The sequence below is a fragment of the Dysidea avara genome, chromosome 4 (assembly GCF_963678975.1).
Source record: "Dysidea avara chromosome 4, odDysAvar1.4, whole genome shotgun sequence".
Taxonomy (NCBI): domain Eukaryota; kingdom Metazoa; phylum Porifera; class Demospongiae; order Dictyoceratida; family Dysideidae; genus Dysidea; species Dysidea avara.
In genome coordinates, this window is record NC_089275.1 from 41,701,574 (window position 1) to 41,723,361 (window position 21,788).

A 21,788-nucleotide genomic window follows, 5' to 3' on the forward strand; every position below is an offset into this window, starting at 1 on the left:
CTCTCTGCAGGTTGATTTGTTTGTAGCCGATCTCTCTACAGGTAATCTGTTTGTAGCTGAACTCTCTATAAGGTGATTTGTTTGTAGCTGATCTCTCTGCAGGTTGATTTGTTTTAGCTGAACTCTCTACAGGGTGATTGCTTGTAGCTGAACTCCTTACATTTTGTCTAGTTTCTAGCTGATGTCTCTACAGGGTGATTTTTTTGTAGCTGAACTCTCTTCAGGGTGATTTGTTTCTAGCTGATCTCTCTACAGGTAGATTTGTGTTGATTTGTTCATTGCTGATCGCTCTAAAAGTAATTGATTTGTTGCAGTTGAACACCCTGCAAAGTGTTTTGTTTGTAGCTGATCACTCTAAAGGGTAATTTGTTTGTAGCAGAACTCTCTCCACAGTGACTTGTGTGTAGCTGAATTCTGTGTAACTGAATTCTCTAGAGAGTGACTTAATTGTAGCTGAATTCTCTACACAGTGCATGACTTGTTTATAGCTGAACTTTCTTCAGTGTGACTTGTAATGTTCTGAATCTCTATAGTGGTATATTTGCTTAACTCTCCACATGGTGACTGTCTTCTTGCTGAACTGTCTATAAGATTAACTGTTTGCAGCTGAACTTCCTACAGAATAACTTGTGATGTAATAAAATTCTATAATGGAGTAAATAAATTAGCCGAATGCTCTATTAGGGTGACTGTTCTATTAGAGTATCTCGATCTCGCATTTGCTACACGGAGTTGGTTTTCGAATCATAACTCAGTGGTTTGTAATCCGATTCTTCTGTACTACTGCAAGGACTTTCTATGAAGATTATTCCAGCTATACACCGATTTTCAGCTCATTGCTCTAAGCGGTTTGCCTAGTAGGCGTGAAAACTAATACTTTTTTATTCATAAAAATCGATCGCGTAATTGTGACACAGGTTGGGTTTTGTGTCATATCTCCGTGGTCTTTATCTCGATTCCTTTCAAACCACCAAAAGGCACTCCTACGATGGTTACTCCATCTACATAGCAATTTTCAACTCATTCCATGAAGCGGTTTACCCTGTAGCCGTGACAACAAATCGATCTTGTTTTACGCGAATAATCGGTCATAACTCCTGAACCATTCATCGGATTTGTACCAAATTTGATGCTAGGATTCGCCTTTGGACTCCCTTTCTGTGTGCCAAATTTCAAGGCGATCGGAGTACGCGTTTGCTTGTTATAGCAATTTTTGCAAGTGTTCGAAAAGACGAAGAAGAAGAAGAAAAAAAAAAAAAAACCAAGAAAAAAAAACGAAACTTTGGCAGCTCGTATCTCGGAAATGGCTGGAGCGATTTCCTTCAAATTTGGAATGTAGACTCCCTTGGCTGGCGGGCAACTGTGTAGCAAATTTGGTTCCAATCAGATAAGTGATCACCGAGATACAAAGGTGTGAAAATGACGTTTTCGTTCTTCCTGTCAATATACTCACGGTGTGGCGCGCCGGCTTCTTGGGCCGCACGACACACTATACCAGTATACAGCCAAGGTGTCGGGGTATAATTTATCAACAATATTAACTTTTAACTACTAGTCCATATTTGAGGAGTATGGGATAACAGTTTGTATTTTTGGCAAATTTGTAGACATGTAGCTGTTTAGGTTGGTGGAGAATTTTGATGGATCATTGCTCGCAACTATATTGTTTCCCTTTACATGTATGACCACAGCTGATAACCAGCTGCATGTATGACCACACTTTATAAAATGTGCTGGTTTTCATAGCTGTATACATTATTATGTTTGTCTTTGATATAATTCAATTGTATGATTATGTAAATTACTAATTGTCTGGTTAGCTTGCTGTGTGATTAAACCAAAAATATTGGTAAAAAAACACTACAAGAAGCTGTTACTGGTGACCCCTCTGCACCCTCATGATACAAAGATAATAAGATTTGCAGAACACATGGCTGTTGTAAAAACACAAGTTAGGTTGATCTTTAGAAAAGGAACCATAAATATACACATTTTATCATTAAAAGTACATGTATTTCACTATGTACATTGTCAACAGACAAGACAGTTTCACAAGCAAAAAGACTTGCAACACACTTTTGATTCACTTTTGTTCACACAAATACAGTTCAAGAGCGATAATGTACTATCTAAATCACCGAACTAGTTAATCAACAATCTTAAAGTCTACTTGGACTCTAAAATCATTTAGCAAAGTACACACACTAGCTACAACCTCAACACCACATTCACATTAAATTAGTAAGTAGAAAACACCTGTAACTATTTTAGAAAATGAGTTAAATGTAACAGCTACAAGAAGTGGATCAGATAGTAATGCCAGATCATTATTGTTTGGATTATCTTCATTGTCAGTTATAGAGATTGAAAGTATTAAGCATATAGCACTCCACTATCGTGGGTGCCAAATTGCTGCAATGTTTTCTGGTTGGTGAATGGATCAGAATATACACATAAAACATGATATATATACCTCAATGGAAAATAATAATGCCATGTAAGAAATGGATGTGTATATTTTATTATACACTGAAATCTCTCTAATCTGACGCCTCTGTAATCCAGAACACCTCTATGATCTGACATTGTTTTGTATGCCAAAAAGTCATTTTCTATGTAATACAGTCTACTTCAATAATCCAACATCCTTGCTAATCCAACACAATTTTCTTATCCCAATGAGCATTGGATTATAGAGGTTTCACTGCAGCAGTGTATTACTGATAGAATTGGCCACCTTCAATGGTATACTGACCAACCCTCGGGTATCATGGGCCGTAATATGGAAGACCATGAACTTTCAATGATTATAGCTCTGTTGATACTATGTGCATAAATACTGTATAATTTAACAGCCAAAGTGTCGGGGTATAATTTATCAACATTATTAACTTTTAACCGTTTGTCCATACTAAGGAATATAGGATAACAGTTTGTATTTTTGGCAAACATGTAGACATGTAGCTGTTTAGTTTGGCAGAGAATTTTGACGGATCATTGTTCACAGCCACGTATCATTTCCCATTACATGTCACCACATCTGATAAACTGTACTAGTGGCTTCCAAATTTAGACTGTCTACAATATGAATGTTACCACTGTTCTGTAAGTAGGTATATTGATCCTTGTAAAAAGACTTTAATGGACAGGCATCTACGTACATGTCCAAATTAGTATATGCACTATGCAATACAAGAGTTATTAGCAGCTTGTTGTGTGTTTCAGCCCCACACAACTAAACTATAAACCATTGGATACATGAAACTACTGTATGAACCACATAATATTAGCTTTATTAAATGCTAGCTAATATTTTAGAAAGTGTGAGATATCAGTTTCTATTTTTGTCAAATGTGTATTGTTTTGTTTGGTGAAGAATTTTGATGGGTCACAACTATCAACCAGCTGTTCCTTTTAATGCATGACTGCACAGTTGATAAACTGTGCTGGCTTCCATGGTTTACTTGACTGGAAAATGATAATTATAAAATTATATTTGCTGCCGTGCATGAAATGGGTATTTATCTTTTTATTATACTGTAAATCAGCAAAAATTCTTCGTCAAAATATTTTCGTCACTGGTTGTATCAACAAAAATTAAAATGACGAATCATTTTTAACTATACGAATACACTGCTTGAAGTATCTTAGTTTACTAGAGTGGTATATCCCCAGTATATGGAACAGTTAATTGTTTGTTATTTTAGTAGTTTTTCAATAAACCCTCATTCACTGATGTTTTACTGAGAGTTTAAAACTTAGTAAAATAATTATGTTCCATATACTTAAGTTTACTGACACTTTACTATCAGTATAACTACAGTAAGGCATCTTAACAAATTAGTAAACTAAGAACCTTCAAGTAGTGATAATTTGTGCATACAAATATTAAAGTTAGGTTTTCTGTAAAAAAATTTTCATCAATTATGCCAGTGATGAAAAAAAAAATATATATATATATGTGACCGGGCCTGCGAAAACAGGGCATGTGGGCACAAAATACACCCCATTGCACTACAGGTCATATCTCAGCACCAGAACAAAATATTAGCATTCTGTAACTTGTATCATAAAGCCAAGTACATTCTTACAAAGTGCTGAAAATTGTACAGCCATAGCATAATGGCATGAAAAGTTATGAGTGATGAAAGTGTGAAAAGTAGGCAAAATCATGTGCCCACATGCCCTATTTTTGCAGGCCCAGTCACATATATATATTGCATCGATATTTTAATAGATGAAAATTTTCTACACTGAAATTTTCCTGATTTACGTTAGCAGTTTAATACTAATAGAATTGGCCACCTTGAATGGTACTGACTGACCATTGGGTATTATGGAATATAATGAACTGTCATTGATCATAGCTCTGTTGGTACTATGTACATAAATGCTGTGTTTACAGTCAAAGTGTCGGGGTATAAGTTATCAACAGTATTAACTTTTAAATGCTAGTCCATAGTTAGGGATTATGGGATAACAGTTTGTAATTTTGGCAAATGTGTAGACATGTAGCTGTTTAGTGTGGCAGAGAATGCATGATCATTATTCACAATATCATTTTCCTTTACATGTATACTGATATATGACCACAGTTGGTAAACTGTGCTAGTGGCTTCCAATTGTAATTATGAACTGTAAGTTGGTATTGATCTTTAGGAAGTATCTGTATATGTCTGTATATTAATACCAAAATCACTTCAGTCACAAAATTAGTACACTACAATACAAGAGTTGGTAGCTTGTTTTGTGCTTTAAACCCACATAATTAAACTATATATAACCAATCAATGCATACATGAAACTATTACAGCTACCTCTCTGTACAAGATATGTACACCTCTATGATGTATGGAGAACTAATAGTATCACCAGCTATAGCTATATCCAATGGAATTAACTGGAAAGGGGGGAATTTTCATGAAATTAAAAATGACTGGTGACTAAAAGCTGTGAAAAGGGTAAGATAAAACCAGGTTTAAAGTGATTTATAAATTAATTAAAATCTCAAAGATAATAAATGGCTGCAATAATATTTGTGACTGAATTTTGGAAAATTATTCATATGGGTGCATTTGACACATTAAATATTTAGTTGAGCATTCCATTATGAATTTCTACCCACTTATGGGTAGAATAAACTATTTAATACCTAGAAAAGTTTATAAATATTTTGAAAATACATTAAAGCACAGCTAGATATGAAAATTCTAATTGTTTCATGTGTGGCCATAATATGGGTGATTTTCCAAAATTCGGTCGCATTTAAGGCCATAACAATTAATGAGAGGTGAGCTGTCATTATAAATAATTGGAATTGCAGCCATTTCGTGCAATTTGTTGCCAATTCATAACCTTTTAAAGCTGTGGCATGAATCTTAGTAATGCATCATTTTGTACGTAACTATGTATTTTACAAGACCTATAGGATACCCATAATCTCCTCTCTACATACACAATGATTGTTGTTTGTTTCATCTTTGATATATTGGTAACACTTTATTAGGTCATCAAAGGCACTACTACTGTTATGTCTAGCTACTGACTAATTTCATAAGTGGTTTAACCTGTTGCTGTATTTATGCATTAGATCTGAAATACAGTGGGAGACCCAGCATGTGAGGTTGTAAAATTTAAAGGGGGTCTGGTGTGTGACCATTACAAGATTTTTTGCAATTTTGATGCTTGAAGATGGCTTAAAATTGATGCTGTAGTAAAACATAATTAAAGATGCTAAAACTAGTAGCAATGCCGCCAATTCCACAACTTAATTTCTCTCAATATTTCCGGCATCAAGATCCCCCCAGCTCCTCCTTAAAATTGTCTATGATTTTATTGTCTTGCGTACCTCTGTGAATGTTAATCAAAAAAGTTGGCATGTACACGTACATTATCAGCTTTATATCACACATTAAATAGTGGGAAACTTAGTACACAGAGTTTTTTAGTAATGTGTAGTGTTTTGCTACAATAATGTTTATAGCTATCTAAATAAGGATGAAGGCAAATTAACTACTATCTAACTTACCTAAACTGCAAATGGATGTATTGCACTTTTATTTAAGAGTTTAAGAATTCAGGTTGGTCCATTAGCTGTCTTATAGTCATAGAAGCTGCTCATTCTGATTCCCATATATAGGGAAAAATCTCCCCACTGTAATATCACGAATTTGTGTAGATGCACGATCACTGAGTGTGCATGTGTATAATAGTGTCAATTATAACATGGATTACCAGTTCTCAAAGCCACAGCTGTGTCAATGATCACACATGTAATTCTAACACATGTATGTGACACATGTACGTGAACATGACAACATGACATGATTGCAATTAACAGCATTGACTAGTTCAAGTGATGGACTACGCTTCCCTCCTTCCTGCTTTACTGAACACCTACCTACGTTACAGTAATTTAGTTATAAACTTTATTTTAATCACTGAGTAATGATGCACAAACTACATAAATAGTGAGAGTTCTGTAATGCATGCATCCATTCACCATAAATTCTTTATTGTCAGGTAAACCAAAAGGCAGTACTTATCAGGCTTCCTATTCAGTATAAAAGGCAGTAGTCTCACCGTAGTGGTATTTCAACTGAACTCTTTCTGTGAGTTGATATGTGTGCTAAGAAGATGAAGTTTTACAAGCAGATATTCATATTTGGTGTTCTTGTTTCTGCTATTGAAACAGTAAATATGTATGTTTGCTTGCAGCTAATTATATTAATATTGATCTGTTTAGACTCTGAGTGATCAATGGAGTGCCTGCTCTAAAACTTGTGGTGTGGGAGTCAAGGAAAGGATTATCCCTTGCCAGTAAGCTTACTGTATTATTATCCTCAACCACATATACACAGTGCAAGCAGTGTGTTATACTGTATAGATACTTCAATACACAATTTTACCCTTAGAAGTGCTGATTGTGATGGAGAACAAAAAGAATACAGAATTTGCAATGTGGTGGTAGGTGCATGCATTATACATTGAAAGCACGTGTTTGCACACAAGGTAATAAAAAGTTATTTATGACTGAATAGTGTGTATTCTTTTTTGCTATGACCTATAGTCGTGTATGTGTAGCTATTCGCATGCCTATTGTTTTCCTAATGTGTGGGCAAATTCAGTAAAGAAAGCTGTATTATCTAAAATACTGGTGCCTTTCCATGGCGATAATCTGACCACTGTGTTAGAACTATGTACAAGGAAAAAAAGCATCATATCAAATGACATTATTTTAGTGCAGTTACTGTATAATATTTTCATTCAAGGTGGTCAAATAGACAATATTCTGCTTGACAGGAACAAGTAGCATTTCTGCAGGATGCTTTTTCAATAAGCCTTATAGACTCATTTGCATATAAGATTGCTATATTAATAATAGCTATACAGTAGCTTTGTTTTATACATCATATCATTGCTATTGAATGATCTGTATTCACAGAAGTGTCCAGATAATGGCAGTAATCTTTATCAGTGGGTTGTTGGAAATGACTTCACTCCTTGCAGTCAAACTTGTGGAAGAGGTAGTTAGACAACTCATTGGAGTGCTCAATTTAAATTGACAGATTTTAGGAACACAAAGATCAGAAATATACTGCCAGCAAATAGACACTCAGATGAGGGTTCCACATTCTCAATGTGATGGTCTGTCAAAGGAAGGATTAGAACTTGTTTCCCAGTTTTGTGATCAGCCACCTTGTCCTTCAGAGTGAGTCCATTTTGTCCATTAAATAAATAAATATATAACTACTGAATAAATAAATAAAGCTACTTTTTTCTTATTATTTTTTAATTTTTAATAAATTTATTTTATTTTTTATTAATTTTATTTTTTATTAATTTTATTTTTATTATTTTTTATTTTTATCTATTTATTATTTTTAAGCTACTTACTAAAGTGAACTATAATCTTATTGATGTGAACTTAGCTTTAGTAAATTAGCTACTACTAAAATATCACATATTGGCGACGAAAATTTCTATATACTCACGCTATGGCTACTCATTTTGGGAAACTGCAGGAATTTCGACCTGAATCAGACTCTATCAAGTCATACTTACAAAGAGTAACCTTATACTTTGAAGTCAATGAGATTGATGTTAAGAAACAAGATGCAGTGTTACTTAGTTCAATTGGTGCTCCTATTTACACTCTCCTAAGTGATCTACTTGCTCCAGCTACACCAGGTGAAAAATCACTTGAAGCTATTTCAAAAGCTCTACTCCATCACTTTGAACCAAAACGCTCCATAATTACAGAAAGATTTCATTTTCATAAACGTGATCAGACAGTTACTGAGTCAATTTCACAGTATGATGCAGCCTTGAGGAAGCTTGCTACTCATTGTGAATTCAAAGGTAATCTAGAAGAAACCTTACGTGATCGTTTTGTATGTGGGCTCCGTCATGAAGCCATACAACGCCATCTATTAGCAGAAACTACCTTGACCTATCCTAAGGCCTAAGGCTTTGGAAATCGTGAGCTGGATGGAGTCAGCTGATAAAGACTCTAAATCATTTAAGAAGACTGACACAATCAATGCAATAAGACCACGTCCAGCAAACTCTAACCGTCAATTTGAAAGCTGCTACCATTGTGGGCGTTCAAATCACAATGCTGCAAACTGCAAATTTAAAGAGGCTCAATGTCACAACTGTGGCAAGACTGGACATATTGCCCCCGCCTGTCGCTCTAAGGCTTCACATACCAAAGTCCCTCAAACTAAATCAACTCCTGGACAAACAAAAACTCACATCAAAGGCAAAAAGACTCACCATTTACAAGATGACACACAACCACCTGCTGATGAAAATGCTAACAGCAGTGAAGATGAATTTGGGCTCCATAGAGTGGACACTCGTTCTGCTGACCCCATTATTGTTTCATTATCTTTAAATGGACAGAAACTTGACATGGAGGTTGATACAGGGGCAGCTTTCTCTGTCATATCAGAAGCCACAAAACAAGCTTTGTTTAGAAACAAAACTCTACAGTCATCTAATCTGGTACTCAAAACATACACAGATGAATGCATGAAGGTAGAGGACACACTCAATGTGACAGTGAAGTATGGCAACCAAACTAAGAAACTGATGTTAGCGGTTGTAAAAGGGAATGAACCAAGTCTCCTAGGCAGAAATTGGCTGAAACACATTCAACTTGACTGGCACAACATTTTCACCATAAGAACAGTTAAACTGAAGCCACTTAACTCACGTTTACAGCAACATGAGACTGTTTTCAAAAGAGCTTGGAAAGATTCAGCCATTCACAGCTTCACTTCACATAAAGCCAGATGCTACTCCACGATTTTTCAAACCACGACCAGTTCCCTTTGCGATCAAAGATGCCATCAGCCAAGAACTTGATCGGCTAGAAAAGCAAGGGATTATCTCTAAGGTTCCTCATAGCTAGTGGGCCACACCAATTGTTCCAGTCCCAAAGAAAGATGGGAAATTTCGTATTTGTGGAGATTACAAAGTGACTGTCAACCAAGCTTTGTCAGTTGAAGAATATCCACTACCAACTCCTGAAGAGTTGTTTTCTACCTTATCAGCAGGGAAAATATTCTCTAAGCTAGACTTGTCCCAAGCCTACTTACAGTTGCCAATTGAAGACAACTCAAAACCATACTTGACTATTAACACTCATCAAGGTCTGTATGCTTACAACCGATTGCCTTTCGGCATTTCCTCAGCTCCAGCCTTTTTTCAAAAACTGATGGACACGGTCCTACAAGGAATTCCTGGAGTGTGCTGCTATATTGATGACATATTGGTCAGTACCTCAGATGAAGACAGTCACCACCGTATCCTTGAACAGGTGTTTACTCGACTGACTACTCATGGTTTCAGACTGAAACTGGAGAAGTGCGAGTTCCTACTTAAGTCTATTGAGTACTTAGGACATGTGATAACTAAGGATGGTATTGAACCTGTCCCTTCCAAGGTAGAGGCCATTGTGAAAGCCCCACCTCCTGCCAATGTGCAACAACTTAGATCATTTTTGGGCTTGATTAACTATTATGGAAAAATTATTCCAAATTTGTCAACACTTTTACACCCTTTGAACTCACTTTTACAATCAAACAAGAAATGGTGTTGGTCAACTGAGTGTTCCAAAGCTTTTCAGAATGCCAAGAAACAGCTAACCTCATCTTGCGTACTTACTCATTTTAACCCCAATTTGCCAATTGCCTTAGCAGCTGATGCCTCTGCATATGGAGTGGGTGCAGTTATTTCTCATATTTTCTCAGATGGTTCCGAACGTCCAATAGCTTTTGCTTCCCATACATTAACAAGTGCAGAAAAGAACTATGCACAGCTAGAAAAGGAAGCTCTGGCACTGATCTTTGGTGTTAAAAAGTTTCACCGTTACCTCTATGGGCGTAATTTCACTCTCGTAACTGACCACAAACCATTAGTTACAATCATGGGACCAAAGAAGGGAATACCCTCTCTAGCAGCTGCACGTTTACAAAGATGGGCAATTTTACTGTCAGCATATGACTACACTATCCAATACAAGTCCACTACAAACCATGGTAATGCTGATGGTCTGTCAAGGTTACTGTTACCTTCAACACTTCCAGACTTAGATTCTCAGTGTGTAACCACTTTTAACATTGCACAAGTGCAAGCTCTTCCTGTAACTTTTGGAGATATTCAGAAAGCTACCAGGCGTGACACCATACTTGGCAAAGTCTACCGTTATGTGCAAGAGGGATGGCCTACCAAGGTACCAGAGAAACTTCAACCCTACAAACACCGTGAGAATGACTTGGTGTTGAGAATGGCTGTGTGATGTGGAGTATGCGTGTGATTGTTCCACAGACACTTCATTCACAAGTACTGAAATCTCTTCATGCTAATCACCCTGGAATCACAAGAATGAAGGCAATTGCACGAAGCTACTTTTGGTGGATTGGACAAGACAAAGCAATTGAAGAATTGGGTAAATCTTGTCAATCTTGCCAAGCTAACCAAGCCAACCCGGCTGCAGCACCTCTACACCCTTGGATATGGCCTGACACCCCATGGAACGTATTCATGTTGACTTTGCAGGGCCATACTTGGGTTACATGTTTTTATTGTTGTAGATGCACACTCAAAGTGGCCAGAAGTAGAAGTGATGTCAACTACTACCTCTGAGAAGACAATTGAAGTCCTAAGGTCACTGTTTGCTCGTCATGGATTGCCAGAACAATTAGTATCAGACAATGGTCCTCAATTCACATCTGCAGAATTTACACAATTTCTAGAAGGCAATCGTATTAAACACATTCTCAGTGCTCCCTATCATCCAGCCTCAAATGGCCTTGCTGAACGCTTTGTACAAACACTGAAACGTACCCTGAAGGCTAGTTCCAATGATAGCAAATCAATTCACCACCGTTTATCAGAATTCTTGTTTGAGTATCGTGCAACTCCTCATGCCACCACTAATGTTGCTCCTTGTGAACTGTTCTTCAAACGAAAACTGAGAACACGTTTGACTTAATGATGCCAAACACAAAACAACAAGTGACATCTAAACAAGCAGATCAGAAGCAACATCATGACAAACATTCTAGATCACAACCTATGTTTCCAGGCACTTCTGTATTTGTCAGAGAATACAATGGACCACACAAATGGATACCTGGTGTGATTCTACAGAAACTGGGTCCAGTGACTTTTAGTGTTGCAATTAATAATGGCAGAACTATCAAATGTCTCATAGACCAACTACGTCATAGGATAGTCACTCCAAAGGCTATAGCCACACCTGCTACCACCTCATCTGACACTATTGACATTGACACTTATCCTTATTCACCACCAGAGGATACCGCTGTCTCTGAAGCTACCACCGAACAGCATACCACTAATCCAGCTACAACAGAACCTCCTGAAAGACATTATCCATTACGACAACGTCGACCTCCTGACCATCTTACACTTAACTTTGATAGACAAAGTCACTCTTGGCAGAGGGAGGAGATGTGGTATTGTAGACTTTGAACTATATAGAGACAATAATCTGTAAGTATGTAGACTAATGTTCATGAATAAAATTAGCTATTTTTAGTTTCTTGTACTTGATACTTATTTTAGTAACCTTTAATTTCCTTTGTAGTTCTAGAACATTCTCTTAGTGTGACTACATAAATGTGTGCTGTTTGTAATACTTTCAGAGCGTGAATTAAAGTGAATTATAATCTTATTGATGTGAGCTTAGCTTTAGTAAATTAGCTACTACTAAGATATCACACTTACTTTAATAAAAGCTACTTTAGTTTAAATAACTTTAAGAGTGCAGGCTTTAAAAGTGCATGACTATTGTTGAAAAGAACTATATAATATCAAAATTGGCATCCAAGGACTGCACCAATTTTGTAGTATCGGTATAGGTGGCTATTGGGCATATAGTTACTGCCTGGCACTGTTTTATGAGGTATCCAAATCACATTCAAGAATACTCGCTTATTTTACTTGAAAGCACCAAGTGCAATGGTAATAACAGGAAAAATTACTCTTCTGTACTACCAATATTTCTCTGTCAGTGAAAATGCAATCCTAATCGACATAGCTACTCTTATAGATCAGTCAATAACTCCTATTATTATTAATATTGGGGGTACAGGTAAGAAGGCAAAAGGCTGCATGTAAAAAGCTGATTTGGACATACAAAATTCACTATACAATATAGTCAAATAGGATCTATCAATGCAAGTCAATTCAATCAACATTAACTGTAGTATCTATCTGAGAGACCATAATATTGATTCTACAGAAATAGAAGTGGCAGTGTGGTAGACATGTAGCACTTGGTTTGTCTATCTTGAAACAATGACCATTGGCCAAGTAATATCAAGGGAACAAAATATTGGTAAGAAGGGATGGCTGTGGTTATTAGTGCTTCTCTGTGACATCTTGCCCCATTTCTTATAAATTAAAAGTAGATAATGGATATTAGCTCACATGGTACATTATATTGTTTTTCCATTAGCAAATTTAGGACATTTTAGCATGATGCAAAGAGTATCACAAAGGAAATACGTATCCCCAAGTTGTTCTATTGTATCACTTTAATACATAGTCACAACTGATCAGTAGTACATATTGATAATTGAATTGTACATATCAAAAAAAGAAATATTCATTTCTAGATGGCAAGTTTCTGATTGGTCACCTTGTTCAAAGAGTTGTGGTGAAGGACACAAGAGGAGGAATGTTACTTGTGCACACGTGTACTGTCTTGAACTAGCTCCAGTCCCAACTCCAGGGGAGTGTGACAACATAGTAAAACCAGCAACACAACAAACATGTAACAGTCACCCTTGTCATAATCATTGGGACAGTGGACAATGGAGTATAGTAAGTTAGACAATGACCATAACACATATAATTTTTATTGTGTTTAGTGCTCTTCTGGCTGTGGAAATGGGACTCAAACGAGGAACATTACTTGTATGGATGCTCACAGAAGAGAGATACATAAACACAGTTGTAGTTTATTGAAGAAACCTGCTATTGAGCGCTCTTGTACTGGACACTCATGCACCTATAAATGGATTACATCTGATTGGAGCAATGTAAATTACCAGTTATATGTGCATGATGTGACTGGACTTGTTTGTAAAATTCAGGAATGTGGGCCCACTTTCACGACTCATAACTTTTTAAAGTTATCATGCTATGACCCATAAAAAAATATTAAAATTTTAATTGGCTTTGTAACACAAGTTACAGGATGCAGATACTCTATTCCAGCACTGAGAGAAGGCCTGTTGCTGTATGTAGTGTATAGTTTGTGTCAGAATGTCAGTTTTTGCAGTGTCAGCCACATATTTGATTGTAGACAGAGGATGTGAACATACACTTGCCTAAAATACATTCATATACTCCGGGTAGATCCAGGTGGGTTAAAAGGACCCCCTTTTGAGATGACTCCTTAATACTTAAAGTACTTCCCTGTGGCTCTAAATTGAAAGTTGGTGCAGCCAAAACCAGTTTATACCTGAAGAGAATACTTATTTTAGATGTAATGTTTAAATCACTCATTTTAACCTCTCCCTTTTGCAAATCCACCTGAAACTGCTCCTCCAACACCTTTGTACATTTAAACCCTGGAAAGGAAAGGTGGATCCAGACTTTTGAAAGGGGGTTCCACTCTGAGGTTTCTTCAACCGGATCTGCGAAAACCCAACATGCACAATCGTGTCACAGTATAAAGCATTGAATACAATGTATGCATACATTATATGATCCATTGTCATCAGTAGTCCTTGCAAAGAATATTCTATTTATGTTTGGACATTCTTCTAGTGCTAGACCACAGATATGCAGTAGATGACATGTATATAGCCAATTCATTCCACTACAGTGCATTAATTTTGCTCCATATTTTATTAGAGAGCATCCAACCATTTATATCACTTAGTTAGCATATATTAAAATACTGCTTTCACATTTTACTTCAAAGGGAATAGAAGGTGTATAGTTCTCTGTTTGCTGACCACCCGCCATATAGCTATCTGCATGGTTACTGTTAGTACTAAAATGTTCCCTTATCTGTATTCTTCCATTGTTTTCTTGCATACTGTACATGTAGGCTCAGTAAAAACACCTCACATGTCATTATGTTTATGGTACAAATTCACATTTGTGTTATTCCTGCGATTTAAAAGTGATGGTACAAGTTTAAGCATGCTTTTATGCACCCTTCTATGGTCTTCCAGACAAATAATGGCTTAAAAAGCTTTCAATCTCATAACAGAATAATGGAAATGGACCTCCCACTGGCATGTAAATACTCCTGAGTGCAGGACAAGAATCGGAATTTATTTGGAGTGGCCTTAACATTGTAAACATATTCACGACATTATTTCAGTCATGGCTATTAAAGCAAGTACTTATAATGTAAATTTACTGTGATCTAATTTAGTGCCCACAATCAAAGCTATCAACATGCTTGTGTTGTTACACCAATGTTTTAATTTGGCCCTGTTGTTATGTTACCCATGATTGAAATCATTGCCAATGTATACTACACTCATGAAGCTCACATGCCTGCAATTTTAAGTAAGTCACCCAAGTGAAATATAGCTATTAGTTCTAACATGTGCATTTGTGATTTACCTCAATATGTCACTCTTGTACTCACCTCATGTTTGTGCATATACATCAGGTAAATCACATTATGTTAAAGTTAATTGTGCTAATACAACATTCATTTTAGTATCATACCAATATATTTGTCTCTGACCTACTCTTTTCCAAGAGTTCATAATACAAGCATTATGACAGAAGAACTCTTGCTATTCATTGCCTTCATTAAAGCAATCATTTATGTATATTCTTTTTATAGTGCTCTATAAGATGTGGCAATGGAGTTCAAATCAGGAATGTAAAGTGTGCTGACGACGGGAGAATAGTTGAAGACAGAATGTGTTTTGAAAATAGTGGATATGACAAGCCAGTGGAACAAAGAAATTGCAGTGGAGTACACTGCAGTGGAAAATGGATTGTACAAGAATGGAATGCAGTGGTGTGTCATTTTTAGTTGTGATACTGTATTTATCCAGTGTTTCTACAATTGTAGTGTGAAGCACCCTATTGCTATATGAAAGGAAATCAATACAGAAGTGTATATTGTATTCATGATGGAAAAATATCCCGTCACGATGATGATGAGATAAAGTGTGATCCCTCAACTAAGCCATCACATGTACAGAGCTGCTACAAGACTTCAGGGTGCAACCCAAAATGGGTTGCATCACCATGGAGTGAAGTAAGTACAGGCACAAAATTAATAAAGTATAAAGTCTACTTATTTTGTTATTTTAGTGCAACAAAGATTGTAAGAGTAGAAGAATGATCAAATGCAAAATGGGAACTGCAACAGTAGATAATGATAGATGCTTGGATGTTAAGCCTGTCTCAATAAGGATGTGTGGTCCAGAATGTCCATACTTAATATGCTTGAAGGAGTTTTGTCATCTAGACAAATTAGGAAGTTGTGAAAAGAAATGTTGTGAGTATAGTGCAACTGTACTACCTGGATTCATTGGCCCTTTGCTACGTTACCGACTGGTTGAGAAGTCATGCTGTGAGAAGTGTCACAACGCTGAACCATAATCCTACATTGTAGTACTATACTTTCCGCTGCTCAATAATTTTGTAATCATAGGACTGTAAACTATAGGACTGCATCTTGTATAGGCCTATGCATATACTGTATCCACGCATATAATTATATGAATTATGTATGTACTTAAATGGATCAGTCAAGTTTTCTTATAATACTAATAGCTAGCTACCTTACATTATAAATAAAAGTTCGGTGATTAAAAATTGTTATCCATTTCAGCTGATGAGTTAGTCCCTTAGGCCGCACTAGTAATGCCTTCATTAGCTCTCTTCAAAATATGAACACATGAATCAATATCTGACTTGGTATGAGCACTTTTTTGAGGTGCCATTAGCTTCTCTTTACCATAAACTGACCACAACATTGAATTCACGATCTGCAGAATTGTCTTACAAATACCTAATTGCACTGTAAAAATTGAAGTGTCCATATGTACCGGCACCACTGGTGATAATTTCATTATGGTCAGTAGTGTCTCAGTGCATGTATCTGCAGTTGGGACATTTTGGTGTCCAGGTGGACACTTCAGTTTTTAGCTACAGTGTCACACTGCTTGAAGTATCTTAGTTTACTACAGTGGTATATCCCCAGTATATGGAACAGTTAATTGTTTGTTATTTTAGTAGTTTTTCAGTAAACCCGCATTCACTGATGTTTTACTGAGAGTTTAAAACTTAGTAAAATAATTATGTTCCATATACTTAAGTTTACTGACACTTTAATATCAGTATAACTACAGTAAGGCATCTTAACAAATTAGTAAACTAATAACCTTCAAGCAGTGTCACAGGTTGGCAACTTTGTAGCTAACTTCAGTCCTTTAAAAACATTCATATAATATTTCACTGACTGAGTGAGTAGCCTTAACCACAGATAGTATCTACCCTGGTATCTACTGATACCTCAACAGTCCGGCACTCACACCCCGAGTCTATATCTATTATTATTATTATTTCAATTTACCAAACAGGAAGGCATACACAATAGGCAAAGCCTGTACAAGGTGTTAGCCTACAAGGAGAAACATACAGCTACTACAAAACAAAGACAAAAAAATACAGAACAAATTACAAAACAACAACAACAAAAAACTTCAAATGACTTCATCCATTTTATCGCATTTTGGTCAATTCACATTCAAATCATAAGTTTGCTACATAGCTATATTCCTACTGCTTCTTTTAAAGTGAATGTATAGCTAGCTACCTGGCATGCATCCACTGATAATATTGCTAGTAATCATATTTAAATACTTTCAAGCATCATTATAACAGTTCCTCTAAAGTAAGCATAGTTAAGTTAGCAGCTTTGTGAACTTTAACACTGTAATGCTCACTTTCATGCTTAATACCGGTAAACTGTAAGTGTCAAAGTTTCCAAAACTGGCAACTTTTAGACTGTTGTTATAATTGCCAAAAACAGCAGCTTCTGCACATGCTTTTATAAAATTGCCATTTTTGGCAATTCTAAGAATTTGTTACACAAAATTACTAATTGTGGATAACCGAATCCCACAATCAAATTCTCTATCATCTTTTATAAAAGAAAGTACATTTATTGCCAAGTTTGGATACTTTTGAGCGTCATTTGTGGTTACTCAAAGAAACACAAAAGTTGCCAATATTGGCAACTTTGGGTGGCCGAAGTTGGCAACTTTGGGTGGCCTGAAGTTGCCAATATTGGCAACTTTGGGTTGCCGAAAGTTTCCAATTTTGGCAACTTTTAGGCTGTCCAATTGCTGCCATAAACAGCTTGTAACATACCTCACCAAACGCCATGCACAGTACAAATCATATAGATAGACATTGGGTGACCTGCAGTTCAAATCCTGGGATTGGAGAGATCTTTTTCCTTACTTTGGCCCCTTTTCTGTTACACCTTATCAGTAAGTCAAGTCATTAGGTCTAAGTCCCTGTAATTAGGTTAGGTAATCCTAAGGCTGCAGCACATGTTGCTGTCGGGTAGTGCTAAAAGCCGGAACGGAATAGAACGGAACGGAACCAATTAGGGCGCGCGCCAAGTAGAAAAATCGTTTGAGACGGATTTTTCAGCGTTTCCAACTGCCACACAGTGACTAGAATTGTGCTAGAGTTCATTTCCTTCTACTTATATGCAAGCTAGACTTCGCGCTTTCGAAGTTTCTATTTAATGCCCGCCACGTGGCATGTTGTGCTTTTACCAATCCATCAAATTCTGTTTAATCCTGATGTAGAATTGCTTCCTTATCATTGTAAAAGGTAAACTACTGTAGTATTTTCATGTTATAGTCGTGTCCAACTCTTTAGTAACAGCGAGGATGGTTTTCTGAAGTCTGCCAGCATGGGAAATAATTTACGAGAGTTAACCACAGTGTATGTTAGTAGCTATGAATCATATGCTTATAGTGCTTACAAAATAATAGTTTAGCAGGTTAAATGATAGTTTTTCAGCGTAGGTAATTGCAAAACGCGTTCGTGCAGTGGGCATTAAATAGAAACTTCGAGCGAGCGATTTCTAGCATGCCTACAAGCAGAAGAAAACTAACTTTAGCACAATTCTAGTCACTATTTAATGGTAAGAAACGGTGTACAATCTGCAAAAACGATTCAATAAGTTGGCGCGCGCCCCGTTCCGTTCCGGCTTTTAGCACTACCCGTTGCTGTCAGACCTTCAGTGCTGGTCACTGTAAAGTGCTAATAATAATAATAATATGCTAAACTTTACAACCGGATTGGAAACGGAAGTAACTCATTTGACGTCTCTGTACAAATTCCCAATGTGACGTAACGAGCTCGAAAAATCATCCATGTTTATGTTTCGCTTGCGCTAGTTAGCCGCCATAGATACTGTCCGTAGTTACGAGCGCGATATTATTTCTAATGGCTTTATTTGCCAACTATTAGCAAATTGTCGACTTTTAACTTGATGAATTGGTTAACCTAGCCTTGTACACAATAACAGGAATGCGTGTGCAACCACAAGAGGCTGTTGTTCGTAATAAACAAGCCACCAAGAGGTAAGCGAATTATGTTATGGCCACACCGTCTCATTTTTGTAGACTTTTCACAGATTCTCTGTGTTGGGAAGCAGCTTAGGTAGCTTTGTTTTGAAATCTATATCAAGTGTGTAGTGTAATACTATAACAACAATTTTGCGAATTTGGTGAATGCTCTATTAGAGTCAGTGAATACAGTCATTATGGATTTTGGTACTATACAGAGCATTTCAAGACTACTTTTAAGCAGAAATACTTAGTACAGTGCTATATACATCATAGGGACTAATAAATTTCCTTTAATAATGAATCACATTATAGAAGTCAACCGTGGCAGACATGTCGCCAGTAGCAGTGTGAATATAGTTTACAATTGTAGGGATTTCATTAGCTAGATAAACAGCCATCTAACCACTCAATACGTCAAAGTAAAAAGTGATTGTAAGTGTATAACTGCTACTGATATGACCACAATTATTTTGAGTTACTCTAATAAAGCAGTCACCCATTTTTAGATTTATTTTACAGAGCACAGCAATGCTTTGACGTTTAGAGTATTATTAGCAGTACCATATGGGCTAATGAATTCATTGTAACTATGAATCTTGTTTAAGATAATAGTGGCGACATAAATGACACTTATAACCATACGAATGTAATTTGCACTTGTATGGATTTCATTAGTTAGATAAGCTACTGGTTGATCAATAAAGCTGTCTGCACACATCAATCAGCTCTCAGTACAACTATTTGTGATTTATGACAAAGCAATTTTAAAACTCTCTAATAGAGCAGTCTTTCGTTTTTAAGTATTAAATAGTTGGTAATTAGGCAACTTGGAGTTATTGTATCAATTGTCATATTGTATAAAATTACTGCTTACCACTTTACACTTGTGGACTTTTAGTAGGCCCATGATCAATTTACCATACCATCAACTACTGCCAAACTTGGGGGGTGTAAAGTGTGTGTTGGATTGCTCTGAAACCAAAGCTGTATGGCACGGGGATGAAAGACAGAATCTTCTAATAAGACACAAAAATTTGAAGAAATCATCCAAGCCACATGATTAGACATCCATCAAAGAACACCAAATGACAGTGTACTGATGACCAACAAGCAAGAGCTCAAGATGCACTACCAAATTATATGTTTAAACAGTACGTGTACTTTCAAAAGAAGTGACATAAACACTTATAGCTAGCTACATTGCACACGTAATTCAACGTACACATATTACTGTACAGTTAAAAAATTCAAAGTGTATGGTTTCTTTGTTAGTTAGTGTGAGGGATTGTCGATTTGATTTGATTTATAATTTAAACTCAAAACCAGTCGGCACCAGCCGTTCTTCCCTGGTTGAGTACACACATACATTATGGTATATAGTACATGACACATGATACAACCACAAGAATACAACACAAAACATACAGAAAATAATTACAAAATCAATTAAGTAACTGACAATAAACAGAAATACAGTTCATCAGAAAAATCTCTTGCCATCACCATTTCCTCAGGTAAAGCATTCCACCACATAGTTGACTTATATCTAAAATGTTTTTGTGCAAAAGACAATCGACATCGCATCAGCTGAGCAAAAATTGCAAAAGTTCTAGTATGGTAGGAGCGTGTACTACCAAACACAATTGGTGGATCTAATGGTAAACGTTGGTACTTGAACATTCTATGCAGAGCACAAAGAGAGCGATACTGGACTAATAGTTCAAAAGGTAACCAGTTCAATGAGTGGTAATGATGACTAACATGGTCATACTTGTGAAGACATCTACACAAACGGACAGCACGGTTCTGCATACGTTTGATGCGTTCAAATGAACAATGTGGCAATGAAGGACCCCACACAGGCAGGCAATAGATCAAGTGAGAAAAAACTAAACTTTCTGCAAGAGTTTTCAAGAAGTCATCTGTAAGGACATGCTGATGTTTACAAAGCAAATGCAGATAGTATGACACGGATTTACACACTTTTGAGACATGGTAATACCATGTTAAACGCTCATCAAATATCAGACCAAAGTATTTCTGTTTGGGCACCACAGATAGTATAACATCATCCATCATAATTGGTGGGTAACCATGTGGCAATCTTCTATTAGACACTCTAAACCACATGACAGATGACTTGCTGTAGTTCACTGTCATCTTATTAGCACTGGTCCATCTGACTATTCATTAATGAAGCTACATCATCCTTAGTAGGTGCACTGCATATAATAGTGGTATCGTCAGCATACTGTAGCAGTAAACCACCGGTGACTTGAGATGGTAAGTCATTAACATATATTAAAAATAAGAGGGCCCAATGCACTGCCCTGAGGAATGTCGACTTAACACAGTCTGGCTGTACTGGTGCGGCTACCTTTAGCCAACTCTGTAGCAATGGTGAATGGCTTGTGTAATTAACTGAAGTCATACTGGGACCAATCAATCATGTTTATCCACTTTGTAGTATAATGCCACGTAAGTACTGAAGCTTCCATACAGGCCTCCTGCAAATCTATGAAATCATAGAATGACCTGGACTGGGAATTGAAGAATGTGGCTTGGTGGACCAAGTGTTCTATTAGCTAGTTGCAGATACACTTTCAGGACAGTATGGTATGGTATGGAATACATCTAAAGTCCGTTCTTTCAAATATACGACTCAGT

The 21,788-nt window shown here is 36.6% G+C and overlaps 3 protein-coding genes and 1 long non-coding RNA gene across 5 annotated transcripts in view; all 4 read left to right on the forward strand.

Annotated features, from left to right (window-relative positions):
• LOC136252197 (trans-L-3-hydroxyproline dehydratase-like) overlaps positions 1-21,788 on the forward strand; it is a 53,410-nt gene that overhangs the window by 16,662 nt on the left and 14,960 nt on the right. The window lies entirely within an intron of this gene.
• LOC136252194 (ADAMTS-like protein 2) lies at positions 6,604-16,298 on the forward strand. Of its 2 annotated transcripts, none has more exons than XM_066044586.1 (10): positions 6,604-6,693; positions 6,746-6,819; positions 6,915-6,966; positions 7,445-7,526; positions 7,576-7,711; positions 13,155-13,362; positions 13,410-13,580; positions 15,356-15,535; positions 15,590-15,778; positions 15,835-16,298. In XM_066044586.1, exons 1-10 carry the CDS (start codon positions 6,622-6,624, stop codon positions 16,123-16,125), a joined length of 1,455 nt encoding a protein of 484 aa, XP_065900658.1. In that variant the 5' UTR covers positions 6,604-6,621; the 3' UTR covers positions 16,126-16,298. The 2 variants fall into 2 exon arrangements, with proteins under 2 accessions (XP_065900658.1, XP_065900659.1); XM_066044587.1 differs by having other exon boundaries at positions 6,918-6,966.
• Positions 8,471-9,373, forward strand: LOC136254067 (uncharacterized). Its single transcript, XM_066046727.1, has one exon. It carries the CDS (start codon positions 8,491-8,493, stop codon positions 9,370-9,372), a length of 882 nt encoding a protein of 293 aa, XP_065902799.1. The 5' UTR covers positions 8,471-8,490; the 3' UTR covers position 9,373.
• Positions 18,298-20,392, forward strand: LOC136252199 (uncharacterized). The gene is made up of 2 exons (XR_010699403.1): positions 18,298-18,375; positions 20,020-20,392. It is a non-coding gene; the product is annotated as an uncharacterized lncRNA (long non-coding RNA).